The 16,453-nt window shown below is 36.2% G+C and overlaps 1 protein-coding gene across 4 annotated transcripts in view; it reads left to right on the top strand.

The window, feature by feature from the left end:
• Positions 1 to 16,453, top strand: part of ERBB4 (erb-b2 receptor tyrosine kinase 4) — a 1,221,654-nt gene that overhangs the window by 971,731 nt on the left and 233,470 nt on the right. For all 4 annotated transcript variants that reach the window (XM_070458601.1, XM_070458599.1, XM_070458602.1 and 1 more), the window contains exons 17-19: positions 1,258 to 1,390; positions 6,736 to 6,858; positions 10,570 to 10,668. In XM_070458601.1, the coding sequence (XP_070314702.1) occupies positions 1,258 to 1,390; positions 6,736 to 6,858; positions 10,570 to 10,668 (355 nt within the window). The remainder of the gene's footprint in view (positions 1 to 1,257; positions 1,391 to 6,735; positions 6,859 to 10,569; positions 10,669 to 16,453) is intronic.

Below are 16,453 nucleotides of genomic sequence, written 5' to 3'. Positions count from 1 at the left end.
AACTGTATAAAGTAGGTTCTTCTGCAAATAATAATATAAAACATAAAACACTTTACTATAGAAAACATGAGCATTCAGGGAAGTCTTCTTTTGTTTTGATATCTATCATGACTTCATAGTCAAGATGTGTTTTACTCTAAACTGTTTCATATGGCATATGAAATTAATATATTTCAAGACTGACCACAGGAAGCTCATAGATACTAATCTATTCTACGACAAGAAGATCATAAACATCAAGTAAGCAAAAAATTTCATCTTAGAAAAGGAAAAAGTCATCAGTTTCAAAAGCATGCCTTAGTAAGCAATATATTAGAGAAATATTTTAAGAATAAAAATCTCTGGTCAATGTCTTCCTATTTTAATGCTATTTATGTATTTTTACTTAATACTTAATGTATAGACTTCTTTCATGGGTATGTGATGCTTAGCCGTGCTTTTGATAATAATGCTTACTCCAGTCATCATAACTCTGGAAACCTGTCTGACCCAATTCTTCATCTTTCTCCTGCCCCTTTTCCCAACAGAATTGCCCTTGACAGAGTTTGAAATAGCACTTTGTCAATGCATCTCTCTGTTGGTATCTTTGTGTGCCAGAGGCAAGGGGTTCATATGTCCTCAAACCACTCATTCTTGGTTTAGAACAGTGGTTCTCAATTGGCAGTGATTTTGGCACACATTTGGCAATGTATGGAGACAACGTCATGACTGGGGAGAGGGTGAGTGTTGCTGGCTTCTAGTGGATGGAGGGTGAGGATGATGCTAAACATCCTAAGATGCGTAAGACAGCCCCCAGAATGAACAAGTATCCAACCCCGAATGTCAATAGTGCCACTGTTGAGAAAGCCTGCTTTAGAGAAAATGTTGAAAATAATAGCATACATCACAACAGTACTATCTAAATGCATTTTTCTTCTTCATAGATAAAAGTAAAATTAAAACAATTTAAAGTGATCCTATGTCAAAAGTTTGGCATATGTTCTTCATTTTGTTATCAAATTGTACATGTTTCATCAAATGGCATGTTGTGGCTGCTCATCCCCAAAGATTAGCTGTCTGTGCATGGTTTACTATTAAAAAACAAAGCAAAACAACAAAAAAAAGTGCAGTTTTTACCATGAGGAAAGGTAATGCGTTTTTGTTTGTGTTTCTTCTAACTGATCAGACTTGTGATATGTGGATAAGCAACAATCCTTTCCTCTTTTTCGGCCTTTTCTCTCTTACTTTTATTACTCTCTTTTCCGTTCTGGCTGGCAGGACTCCTCTCATCGCAGCTGGAGTCATTGGTGGACTCTTCATCTTGGTCATTGTGGGCCTAACATTTGCCGTTTATGCTCGAAGGAAGAGCATCAAAAAGAAAAGAGCCTTGAGAAGATTCCTGGAAACAGAGGTGAGATGTTCATTTCTTCTGTTCTTGTGTTTAGGGACTTTCATTCGAGTTAGAAGGTTTTTATGATGCTCAGTTTTTAATCCAAGTGAAAATTCTATTTGGGTTTCTGTTGAGGATTTATATTTTTCTAGTGTGCTTTGGTAGCTCAGAGTGTAAAGAATCTGCCTACAATGCAGGAGACCTGGGTTCAGTCCCTAGGTCTGGAAGATCTACTGGAGAAGGGAGTGGCAACTCAGTCCAGTATTCTTGCCTGGAGAATTCCATGGACAGATGATGAGGTTGCAAAGAGTCAGACAAAACTGAGCGACTAATATTTTCTACTTTCTATTATACAGAGTTGATGAAAAATCCAAGTGTATAATAAATGTAGTCAAGGCAGGCTCATGACTTGAAGAGGGCAAATATCAAGAGTCAAGAAAGTTATCATATTGGGAAAAGATAGAGCTGTTTCTTTGGGGGCCAGGGTTCCATTAATAAACTCTAGGATATCAAAGTAGGAGATCCAGAAAATATCTGAGTAAGAAGATATCTTCGTAACAGAACTAGAAAAATGTTAGCAAGAGATAGGATTATTTTGGCTAAAATAAAGCCAGATCGGCAAGCAGTTTATGCTTTAATTAAGGGTCATTCAGTGGGTAGCCACCTATCTCATTATAGCAGCAGTGAAAAGATGAGCTTCAGGATAAAGCTTAGACCTTCCCACACTATGCATTTAATATTGTGCATGTTAGTTATTGTGGATATGTAAATTACCCGTAAAATATTATAATTTCTTTTACATTGCCATCCTGAGTTTTCTGGCATGCAAAATGTTCATTTTCAGCATACAGGCTATCAGAGGGAGAGCAATTGCGGAAGAATGCGTGTTACCATAGCTTTCTCAACTCAAATCCTGCCTTTGTCTCCCGATACACACACCCATGCCTGTCTGAACAATTAAGAGCAAATCTGTACTGAGACAGCCTTCTCTGCGATCGCTTTCTGTCAGTGTGACAGTCTGACTTCCTCTTAACACTGACAGGAATAGCAATATTCATTCATTCATAAGTTTCTCACACTGACAATGAATTAAATTTTAGCTCTTTCCCCCTAGAAATGGAATCTAGATAGAGAAATATGTGACAGTTTCAGTAAGCTACTATACAGCTACATGTAAGGAAATACTTTCTAGTGATGGAAGTTATCTGAGATTAGAATAGGCTGTCTTATCAATAGACTCATTCAAGCATAAAGTAGTCAGTTATAGACACAGAGTGGACATAGTAACAATTTCCACTTAAGCTGGATGATGCAGAAGACCCAACTTGATCACTTTCAGCTTTGTACATGTGAACATGAATAAAAGTTTGGCAGGCAGAATTCTCTCATATGGCCAGTTTGGAGCAGTCACTGAGAGAATCTTGAAAAGTGAAATAAATAAACTAGAGTTGAAGAAGAATGGAAAGTTTGGTATAGCAGTGGATATTTGGGTGCTTAAATAAATAGAAGACAAATTCTGTCTCTTAACCTTGTGTAGGAAAGGCTCATTGCTATGAAAAGAGTTGTTTGTCTTGTTTTGTTAATACAGTGCTTTCTAAGAATGCCCATCAAAATGGCATTTCATTACTAAATAAATGCACACTAATTGGTTTTGTAAGTATATTCTATATTTTTTAATAGAAAGTTATCACTTAGGGCTAAATTATTGTTGAATTCCCGTATTTCTCTCAGTAAAAGTAAATAACTATGATTTTCTACCATCTAAACAGAAGAGGAGTTCTTAAGAGGATCAACTTAAATTCTCAATTACTGAAGCAAGAAATCTTGCCTCAGAGATGAAAGTAGTTAAAAACTGATGTACAGTTGGAAGGTTTTTAAAATTGATACACTTTCCCCAAATCATTTTCCTCCACAGTGTCTATTTTTCTGTTGCATACATAAAAGTAAGAAATCTTTTTTTAACATACATTTATTGAGATGCAGATAAGCTTAATGCTTTTATAGATGCTGTAATTTAAAAATATATTAATGATAGACAATCCTATCCCTTGAAGTGACAGATTTGTTGCCTTTATTATGGCAGATAACGTTCCAAAATTTTTCATCTATGCTATATACCATTTTATCCTTTAACAATCTTCCAAGGTAATTATTGCTACACCAACTTTACAGATGTGAAATGAAGGGCCAGGAAGGGTAAATTGCATTCTAAGCTTATGAGTGGCAGCAATGGTATAAAAACCCACAGATTTAAACTCTTTCTATCATACTGCATCAAAAAATAAAACTATGCTTCTTTTAATGATATAATGCTCAAATTCCTGGGGAAAAATGTGTTTGTAAAAAAAATTGAATGATACTTAAGAAAATAGCAGAGGACTAAATGTCTCAGGTAGAATTGTGAAAATTTCAAACTATGAAATTATTGCATAGTATAGGTCTATATATGCTGTGTGATAAGTCGCTTCAATTGTGTCAGACTCTGCGACCCTATAGATTGTAGCTTGCCAGGCTCCTCTGTCCATGGGATTCTCTAGGCAAGAACACTGGAATGGGTTGCCATGCCTTCCTCCAGGGGATCTTCCCAACCCAAGGAATCAAACCCACATCTCTTATGTCTTCTGTTATGGCATACAGGTTCTTTACAACTATGGCAACCTGGGCTGGCCCATGTCTATATATAGAGTACACACACACACACACACACACACACACACATATGTTAGGTATCTAACCCAAAGTGCAAAAAAATCCAGTTCCAAAATTTACGTATGATTTTTGTATGTCTTTTGTGTGTGATTTAAAAAATAATTATAAAAGTTTCTTATTGTACACATAGTATATATATAAAAATCTACCAAACAAATTCTGCATAGCAGGATTCAAATGAAGAGGATCCTCTGCAGGAGATTTTGTTTTCAGGTTTAATAAAGACTTCTGTGTTTCTTTCTGAGATTTATGTGACTTGAATGCAGTTACATGCATTATTACAAGTTAAATTTGAAAATGAAATAGAAGTATATTGTCAAACTTAAAAAAAAAAAGCCTAATTTTATTGATATTTTTTGTCATTTTTCCCAAATTCTTGCTAACTATTCCTAACCATTACTTATATTCATGATCCTGTTCAGCTAATTAAGTAGACCGTGATGTTCACAGGAGCATTATAATAATAACCAAGTTGGAGGACCACACTGCAGTTAGCCTGGTAAACAGACATTTTGAAATAGTGTGGTGGTTTTCAAGACAATGTGAGTAGGAGTAGCCCTTAATTATTTCCTTATGCTGAGAAAGAACAAGCTATTTGTCTGTATTTAAAGTTTAGTTCCTTTATTAACTTTACAAAAAAGAAAAAAGAAGCTCTTAATTGTCTCACTTGCTTTTTCCCTCAAGCATAGATAAATTTCTAAAATTTTAACATTCAGTATAGACTATTTGGTATCTGGAGTCTCTCTTTTGTCTACATTTTTGGTATTGTTGTTCTTCACATAAGAAATTGGCACATGTTTACATACATTTCTCCTGCTTATGCATTCTCTCTGGCAATGGCATCTGAACTATGACATCTGACATTATTAGCCTAATTTTACCCCTTTTGGCCATAACCAGCCCACTTCAGGATCTGGCATCGCCCACGCTAATCTCACCTTTCAGACCTGTCCCTCTGTGTATTAGTCTCTTCCATGCCTTCCTCCTTCTTCCTGAGGCTGTGTCTAAACTGTTCTTCTTGGTGATAGCGTCCTCCCCCGTGTCCATCCATGTTTATTATCTCAAGTCTAGTTTTATTTATTTATTTATTTATTTTTCCATTTATTTTTATTAGTTGGAGGCTAATTACTTTACATCATTACAGTAGTTTTTGTCATACATTGAAATGAATTAGCCATGGATTTACATGTATTCCCCATCCTGGTCGCCCCTCCCACCTCCCTCTCCACCCCGATCCCTCTGGGTCTTCCCAGTGCACCAGGCCCGAGCACTTGTCTCATGCATCCAACCTGGGCTGGTGATCTGTTTCACCCTAGATAATATACATGTTTCAATGCTGTTCTCTTGAAACATCCCACCCTCGCCTTCTCCCAGAGTCCACAAGTCTGTTCTATACATCTGAGTCTCTTTTTCTGTTTTGCATATAGGGTTATTGTTACCATCTTTCTAAATTCCATATATATGTGTTAGTATACTGTAATGGTCTTAATCTTTCTGGCTTATTTCGCTCTGTATAATGGGCTCCAGTTTCATCCATCTCATTAGAACTGATTCAAATGAATTCTTTTTAATGGCTGAGTAATATTCCATGGTGTATATGTACCACAGCTTCCTCATCCATTCGTCTGCTGATGGGCATCTAGGTTGCTTCCATGTCCTGGCTATTATAAACAGTGCTGCGATGAACATTGGTGTGCACGTGTCTCTTTCAGATCTGGTTTCCTTGGTGTGTATGCCCAGAAGTGGGATTGCTGGGTCATATGGCAGTTCTATTTCAAGTCTAGTTTTAAAGTGTACCTCCTTTTAGGAAACTAAAAAGGCAAACCTCATTCCCCCTTTGTTATTTTATTCCTCTTCATTCCATAGCATTCATTTATGATCTAGAATCAATTCATAGAATTTTAGAATTTTTAACCTGGAAGGTATTCTAGGGCCTTATTGCTTAAAATGTGTTCGAGGACCAACATCATAAAGAGGCATCATCTGGAGTTCTATAAAAATGAAGATTTCAGACCCCAATCCAGACCTACTGAACCAAAATCTGCATTTTAACAAAACCCTCCAGTAATTTACATGTACATGAAAAATTTAGAAACACTGTGTTTGTGTATTGACATTGTGCTAGCTTGTTTTTTCTTTTTTTATGTATCTGCCCTGACTTCCTTGGTAAAAATAGTAAATGCTAAAAAAAAAGGTGGATTTTTAAATTTTTTTAAAAAAATATTTAATTTTTGTATTAAATGTTCTGAAATGAAAAAAAATAAGAAAACTTTGATAGAGTATAGCTGCATAAGTAAAATCTCTGAACCTTAGCTGAAGTTGTCCAAAAAGAAGGAAATGAAGTAGAATTAAAAGCCCCTTATTGGTCTCTAGATTTCTGTAAAAAATGGGGAAAAAAACATCTATTAGACTAGTAGACCTCAAGGTACATACTTGTTAACTTGTGTTCACCCAGGTGAAGAACATGAAAAGAGAAAGTAGGGTTAGAGGAATGCTAAGTGATACATTTTGTATACGTATTGTTTGTCGATGTAAAACAGGTTTGTGTGTGTTTTTTATGTTTGAGAAAGCAAATCAGACAGAAAGAGAGAGGAACACTGATTATTGGATTGAAAGTTGTATAACCTGTGTTTTTTGTTTTTCTTTTTTTTTCGTAGCTGGTAGAACCCTTAACTCCCAGTGGCACAGCACCCAATCAAGCTCAACTTCGTATTTTGAAGGAAACTGAGCTCAAAAGAGTCAAAGTACTTGGCTCAGGTGCTTTTGGAACTGTTTATAAAGTAAGTAAAAAATAACACATACCGTCAGTTAGTTTCAGTTTTGCTTCATACTTGTTTTAAATAATAGCCAGAGTTATTGTTCTAGCCAACCTAATTTCCTTTTTAATATTCTGCAAGAAGAATCTTTATAGTATTGAGAAGTCGCTACACAAATGAATTCATTAATTTTTATTGACCAAGCTGGGTTTGAGACAGTCGTGAAAAAGCAGGAAACACTGATGCAAAGCCAAAATGTAATTCTTTCTCTCAGTGTCTTATGAGTTTCTTTTGGTATCATCTGCCTTTGGCAAATTTGTCCTTATTTCAGAATACCCAGATCCAACCCATTTACCTTTGCCCCGCCACAGGGAGATATCCTAGACAGATACCTTCTTTCTTTGCTCTTCTCTTCTTCTATTCTTTGATCCTGGCAACTACAAATTGGCACTTGCCATGGATACTTGATATTTACCTCTACAAGCATTAAATCATGTCCTGCTGATTTTCAGCATCCCCTGAAAGGAGTTTAGGGTGGAGAACAGAAATGAGGCACTCTGTGCTCAGGAAAAAACTGGCAGAACAGGTCTTCGAGTAGGTATTTTCAGGAGCCAATCTTATGAACCCAATTCTTATATCTCCTCATATGTAGAAAAGTACTAAAATGCTTCAGAGTGATGACTGTTACTCATGACTGCAAAAGACTTCATGAGACTAGCAGAAATCTTCTGGAAAGATATGTGCTCAATTTCATACATTTCTCTCCACCAAAATCACATAAATACTGACCTTTCCCCCTCTTTGGAGCCGTTTGTTAGAGCTATTTGAGGTGCTGTATCCTGGGCCTCAATCCTCATTTTGCCCCAAATAAAACTAGGTTGCACCTCTCACATTGTGCATTTTTTTTAATCAACAATCCAAAGACCTACCCATCAGGACCCTACTAGCCCATCTCTTCAGAACACACAGAAATACACTGATATGTTAGTAAAACTAATTTCTAAAGCACTTTTTTGCCTACTATAACATTTATGGTGTAACAGATAATTTCCAGTTTTAATGTCTTCACCATTATATGCAAACTAAAAAAGTTACTTTGTAAAGTTCAGGTTAGATAGAAGGAGAAGGTAACATCATGGGTTTTAAATAAGAGAGATATTTCTGGAAAGGGAGAGTTCAAATGAAGGCATTTGCATGTTTACTTATTTAACTTAATTACAAAACCAATTCAAAGGCCAAGCCCAAGGTTAATTGTGGTGAAATTTATTTTTAATTGTAAATATCAAGAATAAGAAACGCTGTTGGGATAATACTAAATCCTTTTTGTAGTGTCCATTACTTCAATTACCAAAATTTGCTTTGACAAATTTCTTAAAGCAATATGCAAGCATACATTTTTACGAATAGATCAGCTAAAATAGGTTAGATCTTAAGAATTTTGCATCTTAAAATGTTTTTTATATTTAAAGCAGAATTATTTAATGGAAGTTATTAATAATTGGAATATAAACCTTAATTTTCTCTCCTGAGTTTACCAAAAATAATCTCATCTCTTTAAAATAAAACTTTAATTCTATGCTCAAATGCAGATGTTTCTAAATCTTTTGTTCTGCATATTTTGTTCAGTTAAATTCAAAATTATTAGCTGACTTGGTACTTTCTGGTCTTCAAAATCTTTGTATTTTCAGAGACACATACTATCTTATCTGTTTCTCTAATTATATCACGTTAGAAAAACATGGACTTCCATTTTAAAAGTAACTCAGTCTTGAAATATACCTGGCATATAATCACCCTTATGTTTTTAAAGATGATATGATCTGGAAATTGAATTTTATTGTAAATCATGAATAGTGTATAACTCAAGACCAAATGTTGTCTAGTCACCTCGGCAGGGAAAAATATTAATCATTTTGACATTTAATAATAAATCCTTATTAATAATTTTTTATTAGCAATACTTACTTGCCCATTGTCCAAGAGTGGTGTACACTTACTGAAATTACTTCTATTAAAAACGTTTTGAAAGTTCCATAAGTATGTTTAAATTTTATGCCTACAGTGTGTATGGTTGACCATAAGTTTTAATTAAAATTATTAGTTCTTATGAAGACATGCTATCTTAAACTATAAAGAATTATTCTTGACCACAGAAATGCAAATTTGCCTAGCCAATTACCAGTTAATTTTTCCACCTGCTTGGAGTAATGCTGTGCTTAAACATAAAATATTTGAACCAATATCATAGGTATCAACATAGTTGAATTTTGATCCCATGGGGCGTAGAAAATAATGACTATACTTATTTTGAAAGCAGTGAAAATTAATTTACAGGGAATTTATTTTTTTATTTTGAAAGTGTACTTTAGATATATTTTCATATTGATTATGTATCTTTATAAGGTACTCAGGTTATTTTATTGAGTAATGGTAAGCCTGTTGTCCACTTTAGTACCTTCAACAAGAAAACAGGCCTTGGGCTTTTCCCCGTCCATTTCTCCATTAATAAATTTTTTTAAAGTTTGTACCATAGGAAGCTTGGCTTATTATTTTGCATTTGACAGATGGATTTCCCTATTCACTATTAAATTCACTTCTAAAGGTTTAAGTCTTTTTTCTCTTTATTATTTTGACTTTTTAATAATTCCTATGTTTATATCTTCTCTATATTATTACCACATTGGGTAATATATATTTTAGCATAGAAGTACCATGTGAAAAACTTCCAAAAATCTTTATAATTACCAGTAAATGAATAGTATTAAGAAAATCAGGAAGTGGAGCTGTTCTCTTCCTTTTATTTTTATGTTAAAATTGTCCTTAGAAGGTATTTTTGATGTCAAGGCTAATAAATTAAAATTTGGGATATTTTTTACATGTAGACTCATATCTGCTTCTGTGTGCCTTTGGGAGGGTACAATTAAAAAATGTTCTTGTATATTTCATGCATTCCTATATTATCAGGACCATTGTCCTCAGTTAAATGGTTGAATTGTTTGCCCAGAAATGCTATTATTTAACATAACACTATACTTTAATCAAACTCTACCTATTTTATAGTTTCCCACAATACATAGATCTTGTTCATATTATAATTATATTTCTATAGGAAGAGAAAACTTGCAATGACTAATGTAAATATTTTATATTATTTTAGAAATAATAAAAATCCTTGATACATACATAGTCTTTAATAATATAGACAAATTAATATGTGTTCAATATTCCTTAGTACTTGCCTTTTAAAACTAATTCTTAAAAAGTCACCTTAGAACATTAATTCTTAAATCAATCTGAATTTTGATACATGAGAATGTGCTTTTTTATCTTAGTGTATTTTTAGTTGCAGAATAATTAGATAATATTAAAGCTGAGAAAAACCACTAACATTACATAGCCCAGTCTTCTAAATTACAAATAAGACAAATTGAAGTTCAAAAATCAGAGCAGCCTTCTCAAAGTCATAAGAAATTAATGATATCATCCAAGTCAAATATTATTATATATATATTTAAATGATTTTTTTATTTATTTCTTTTTTTTCACTATTTAAAGCCTTTTTTATGTATACAAATGAATTTTTTATAATAGAGTAAGCACCTTGAAAGCAGAATACATATATGATTCATTTTCTGGTAATGAAAGCACATGACTGGTTAAATCAAATTTTGTGTCTGATCTAAATGTTGTATCTGTGTTAATATAGATTTAATGTGACATTTTTTCCCCACAAAGGGTATTTGGGTCCCTGAAGGAGAAACAGTGAAGATTCCTGTGGCTATTAAGATTCTTAATGAAACAACTGGTCCCAAAGCCAATGTGGAATTTATGGATGTAAGTACAGACACTAAGCAATCACGTTTTTATCCATTATTGACTACTTTTAAAATTTAAAATAAAAAAAAAGACTCCAACTTCAGAGTGTCTTCTCTTGTAATGGCATAATCTTATAATTAAAGGCTTGAGCAAGGGTCAAAAAACTTTTGCTTAAAAGACCAGAGAATAAATATTACAGCTTTTTCTGCAATGTGATCTTTGTGGCAACTGCTCAGCTCTCTCCGTTTGGTAGATTATCAGCCATAGACAATTAAAAAATAAAGTGCAGGAATGAGTATGACTGTGTTCCAGTAAGACTATTTACATGAGCAGGCTGAAGGCCAGGTTTGACCTGCAGACCAAATCCTGCCCTCAAGGGCCATGTGTTTAAGCACTATGCCAAACTGCATTTGAAAATAGTGATGATGATTTGAAAAATTAACCAGACTGTTTTATTTTATTGTTGTTATGATCTATTTAGTTGAAAACATCAATCAAGATTAGTTTCAATAGTTGCCATTAAATTTAAATTAGGAACCTAGTAACTCAGATAATTGATCATTGAAACTTAGTTTTTTTTTTAATTCAAACTCTGAAGACAAGACCTCATAGGTAAAATGCTCCAACTATAGAATAGCTTGCTGGTAGCTCAGCTGATAAAGAATCTGTCTGCAATGTGGGAGATCCTGGTTCCATTCCTGGGTCAGAAAGATCTGCTGGAGGAGGGATAGTCTATCCACTCTAGTACTCTTGGGCTTTCCGGGTGGCTCAGACAGTAAAGAATCTGCCTGTAATGCAAGAGGCCTAGGTTCGATTCCTGGCTTGGGAAGATCCCCTGGAGAAGGGAACAGCTTACCCACTCTAGTATTATTTCTGGGAGAATCCCCATGGACAGAGGAGCCTGTCAGGCCCCAGTCCATGGGGTCCCAAAGAGTCAGACACGACTGAGCGACTTTCACTTTTTTCATAGAATAGTTAAGAGAGTTCTGAAGAATAAGCGTACTTTATAAGGCCAATCAAAACTTTGATTTCCCCTAGCAAAAATTATAGATTGAACTGTTCAGCAAATTTCAGAAGGTATGACAGCTGAGACTTGATATGTAGCCTGCTGTTATTTTTTTTACACTCAACACAAGATATCTTGCCAGGGGTACTATCAAAGACCCATATGTATTCTTTCTCTAACTTTTAGCATAATGTCTTCAGTAGTATGAATGATTTTGATTTTCAAATGACCTTTATATGAAAGTATATGCACTCTGATTTTTAAAAAGATGAATTGCTGTGCATTTCTACCCTTTTCTTTTATAAGCTCTTTTGTAAGTTTTATCGGAGCTCACTTTGTGGTGCTGGATAATTTATTTGGGTATAATGCTATAATCATCTTATATAGGTCTACTTTTAATAACTCATTGGTTTTCGTATAATAGGGCTGATAATTTTCGTGAAACCAACCAGTTGCTCTGATTGATTGATGCTGATGCCAAAAGCTCAAAGTGTTATTGTCACTCAGTCCTTAAGTTGTGTCCGACTCTTTTATGATTCCATGGACTATAGCCCACCAGGCTTCTCTATCCATGGGGTTTCCCAGGTAAGATGACTGGAGTGCATTGCCATTGCCTTCTCCAGGAGATATTCCAGACTGAGGGATTGAACCTGAGTCTCATGTATTGGCAGGAGGGCTCTTTTCCAGTAGGACCACCTGAAAAAGCCCCTGCTTGCCTGTACCAGTGCAAAATCAAATCTCCAACACAGAGTTTGGGTGAAGCAGAAAAGAATAGCTTATTGCTTTGCAAGGCAGAGGGGAACAAAGCAGGCTTTTACTCCTGAAATTGGTTGTCCCAACGCTGGAGGGTTTAGTGAGGAGTTTTATAGCAGTGGTTTAAGGGTGGAGTTGCTGATAAAATTAGGGTGTATGCTAGGCCTGCATTCCTTTAATATGGCCTCAGTTGCTCTCTTGAAAGTGTTGAGTTCCTTTTATCTGAAATGAAGAATGCTACTCTTCGATTTGTTGGAGGTTTTAGTTCTTTTTTGAACCGTGGTGTTGGAGAAGACTGCTGAGAGTCCCTTGGACTGCAAAGAGATCAAACCAGTCAATCCTAAAGGAAATCAGTCCTGAATATTCATTGGAAGGACTGATGCTGAAGTTGAAGCTCCAGTACTTTGGTCAACTAACTCTTTGGAAAAGTCCCTGATGTTGGGAAAGATTGAATGCAGGAGGAGAAGGGGACAACAGAGGATGAGATGGTTGGATGGCATCACCGACTCGATGGACGTGAGTTTGAACAAGGTCTGGGAGTTGGTGATGGACAGGGAAGCTTTGTGTGCTGCAGTCCATGGGGTTGCAAAGAATTGGACAGGACTGAGTGACTGAACTTAATTCTGTAAAGATCTCAAAGATATTGTTATGTGTATCTCTTGAGAGGAAACAGGGCCCTGCCCCAAGCCTACACTATTTTTTTTGGGCTGTTCCCTTGTCTTTGCATCCTCTCCCTTCTCTGATTAGCAAATGTTTGAACCTCTCTTTTAGAACCCAGGCAAGGTTGTGGAGGCTGAGCAGAAAGGCTCCCAGGCCTAGGAGCTGCTTAGTTTCAGCGCTGTGTCTTACCGATTGCTAAATATTTTAAAAATGATCTTTGTTGCATATCTACCAACACCTATCTAGCAGACATTGAATCCAGTAACTAAATATTCTTCCTTCTGCACTCTAAAAATTCTGACACTCTCTGCAGTTGATTCATATATTAATATCTAAAACTGAAGACTTTTTTAGTGATGTCACAATCAATTTGATCTTGATCATAAGTATAAATTTGTGAAGGGAACTTTCAAAGTAAAAATGACAATGTGTAGACACAGTGTAGGTTAATATGTAAAACTGGTATAGAAAGATCTTACTCAGTCTAGACTGCAGCCAAAGCTGAAATTCACAAGAATGCTAATAAACTCTGCTGGAGACTTGGACAGCCATTTTTGTCATATTTCCATGGAAACAGTCTGGCAAAAAGGGGTTAAGAGGCTACAGAATAATCACCTAGGAAAGAAGCTCTGAAAACCTCATCATGATTTTGAATGATTATTTGAAAGCTCCTAACCCCATCCATTTTTTCTTTTCCCTCATCTGAAGTCTATTCCCATGGAAACAGAAGTAGGGATGGCAGCTTGAAGTCATAGATTTCTGCTGAAATTTAGATGAGGCTCTGATTGAGCCATGAAAGGAATCATTTTCCTAGATATTTGATGGATCTGGTGACCAGCAGACTCTAAATAGTCTGATCTTATTAAAAGTGAAAAAAAAAAAAAAAGAAATGAGGGAAAATATTTTGACTGCACTTTTCCTACCTGCTGAATAGTTGCTAGATGATTAACAGATTGATGGACTGCTATTGGCAGAGTTTCAATAGATAGCAAGCATTTTCTCAAATTCTTTCAAATTACTAGCAGAGCTTCACAATGATTAAAACACAGATGAGTTGGCAAAATTAATGGTGAATTAAGCATTTTAAGTAGACTGGTATAACTTTAATTCAAACACATAGCTATTCTTTGTACCTAAGTTTTTAGCTCATCTGTTATGTGTGCAGAACGTTGAAAGTGCTTAAATAACATATCAATAAAAAGGTCTTTGTTAGCAAAATTGTTTGTAATTTGGACCTAAGAATTGAGCTTAAGTTGCAAATATTCCCACACCTATTAAATTAAAAGTCATCTTTGGCATATGTCTTAGTTTGAGTCATTCCAGAAACAGAAGCTGACCCTGAGACAAGGGTTTGAGTGAAAGTAGTTTATTTTGGAGGTGAGGGACTCGTCAGTAAGGAGAAATGGAAATATGAAAGGGGAATCAGTAAAACCAACTGCCATCATGAGTGGCTGGAATTTCTTTCCATTAGAGAGATTCTGGCAGCTCGTGTAGGACATACACCTCAGAGTTACTCACCTTAAAGTTCATGGGAGGTGATGGAAGGACTCCAGCAGTCAGTCTTTGATTGAGAGATACTGGAAGAGAAACACGTTTATTCTCCTGCATGCCCTACCTGCTGAGCAAAACAAGCTTCAATAGCAGGAGAAAGCCATTGGGCAAAGAAAGGCAGGAGAAAGTCAACTAAAGTACAGCACTATGGAAGAACATCCCAAGGGTAACTTTTCAAACAACAGTAAATGCGTCCATGCTACACATCTCTTTTGAAAACTGGTTCTGAAGATATGTATTTGTATATATGTGTGAGTGTGTGCACGTGTGCCTGGGCTTTATATCATTTTATAGGAGGAAAATAAAGTTTGATGAAAGAAGCTGTATACATTTATGAATATGACATGTCGGGGGAGTTTGTAATTTCCTCAGTTCTGTCTCACCACAGCAAAAATTTGAAGCGAAGGATGAACCAGTGTTACATCTCAGTTTTATTAGGAAAACAAAGGATAGTACACCCTTGAGGAGTGAGGACGGGCTGACCCAGAAATCAAGAGAAGAGAAAAGAGGCCTCAATTCTTCCAGTCTTCCCCTTTTTATACGTTTGTCTCCTCATCCCTGAGCCTGCCCTATGTAAATTGGGCTAGCCAAGAAGGCTGTTTGTTTCACCTGAGGTCCTTGGACCTTCCTTTGTTCTATTTTCGTGGGCTTTTCCCTTCTTTGTCTTTTAGCCTCTGCCATTCTGGACTCCTTTTTCCTGTTATAACTATCTATCCTTCTCCCCTTAAGAGATAGGAGGCCCAGTACTTTGGGAATAGGGAGGTCAAGGTTTCTATGGCTATTTCCTGCTGAACTGGGATGGTGGAGGGCATTGGGCCTCCCCCTCTTGCTAGTCTCAAGCCTCAGAGTCCTTTTAGCGGTGCCCATCTAAGGGTGAGTGATATTTTCCCTGGTTGGCTATAGTTTTATATATCCTTGTTGAACTGGTGCTACATGTTGTAGCTTGTTGACCTGGGCAGAGACAAAACTGGTTAGACAGTTGATAATACACGGAGCAATACATAAGCAATACATAAGCAGCATCAATATGGTGATAACAAGGATTAGTAGGCACATTAGCCAACTCCAAATTTCCCCTCACCAGGAGAAGGATCCCCCAAAGAGACTGCAGCTACCCCATGAACTCTCCAGCTCATTCTTTGAAATCCTATAGGGTCTGAATGTTTCTCTTGAGGACTGTGAGACTTTCTTTAACTTAGCTGGAGGTATTTACCCAGAAACAACACATCTCACTCAAGATGGCTCAAGTTCCTCCTTTTTCAGGGATCAGGAGATCTATCTTCTGTCTATTTTGGAGTACAACCCCTGCCAAGCTGTATTGACTCTTTAGAGCTAAGAAATCTTATCCCCAGAAACTTAATTTTGGATGTATTCATTTGGATGGCACTCATTTGTAGTTCTGAATAGGTATCTGAGCTCTCCCAGGGGCTCACAGGTGGTAAGTGTCCACTTCTGTTTTCTTCCATGGCTTGACTTGTGAGTACAGAATCCAGAAGTTGTGTCCTGGTATCTTGACTGCTGTGGGGGTAGAAAGTATTACAGGGTAGGGACCCTTCCATGTGGGCTGGAGTTGAGCCTTTGGGGACCCATCTTTCCAGACTAATTAGGACTTGGGTACCTGGAAGATATAGTGGTGACTCTTTAGAATCTTTTGATCCTGGTTGACACCCCACAAGCATATATCTTGTTGGAATTGCCCAATGGCCATGATATAAGACCAGAGAGTCTGAGCCTCTGGATCTAGGAAGAGGTCATTGACATAAACAAAAAGTCTCCCATATAGCATCTCATAAGGACTAAGACCAGTCTGTTCCTTAGGGGCAATATGGGTGT

The sequence above is a fragment of the Odocoileus virginianus genome, chromosome 30, assembly GCF_023699985.2.
Source record: "Odocoileus virginianus isolate 20LAN1187 ecotype Illinois chromosome 30, Ovbor_1.2, whole genome shotgun sequence".
In the NCBI taxonomy this organism is placed as follows: Eukaryota; Metazoa; Chordata; class Mammalia; order Artiodactyla; family Cervidae; genus Odocoileus; species Odocoileus virginianus.
The sequence above is the reverse complement of the archived record's forward strand: the minus strand, read 5'-3'. Positions and strand labels throughout refer to the sequence as shown.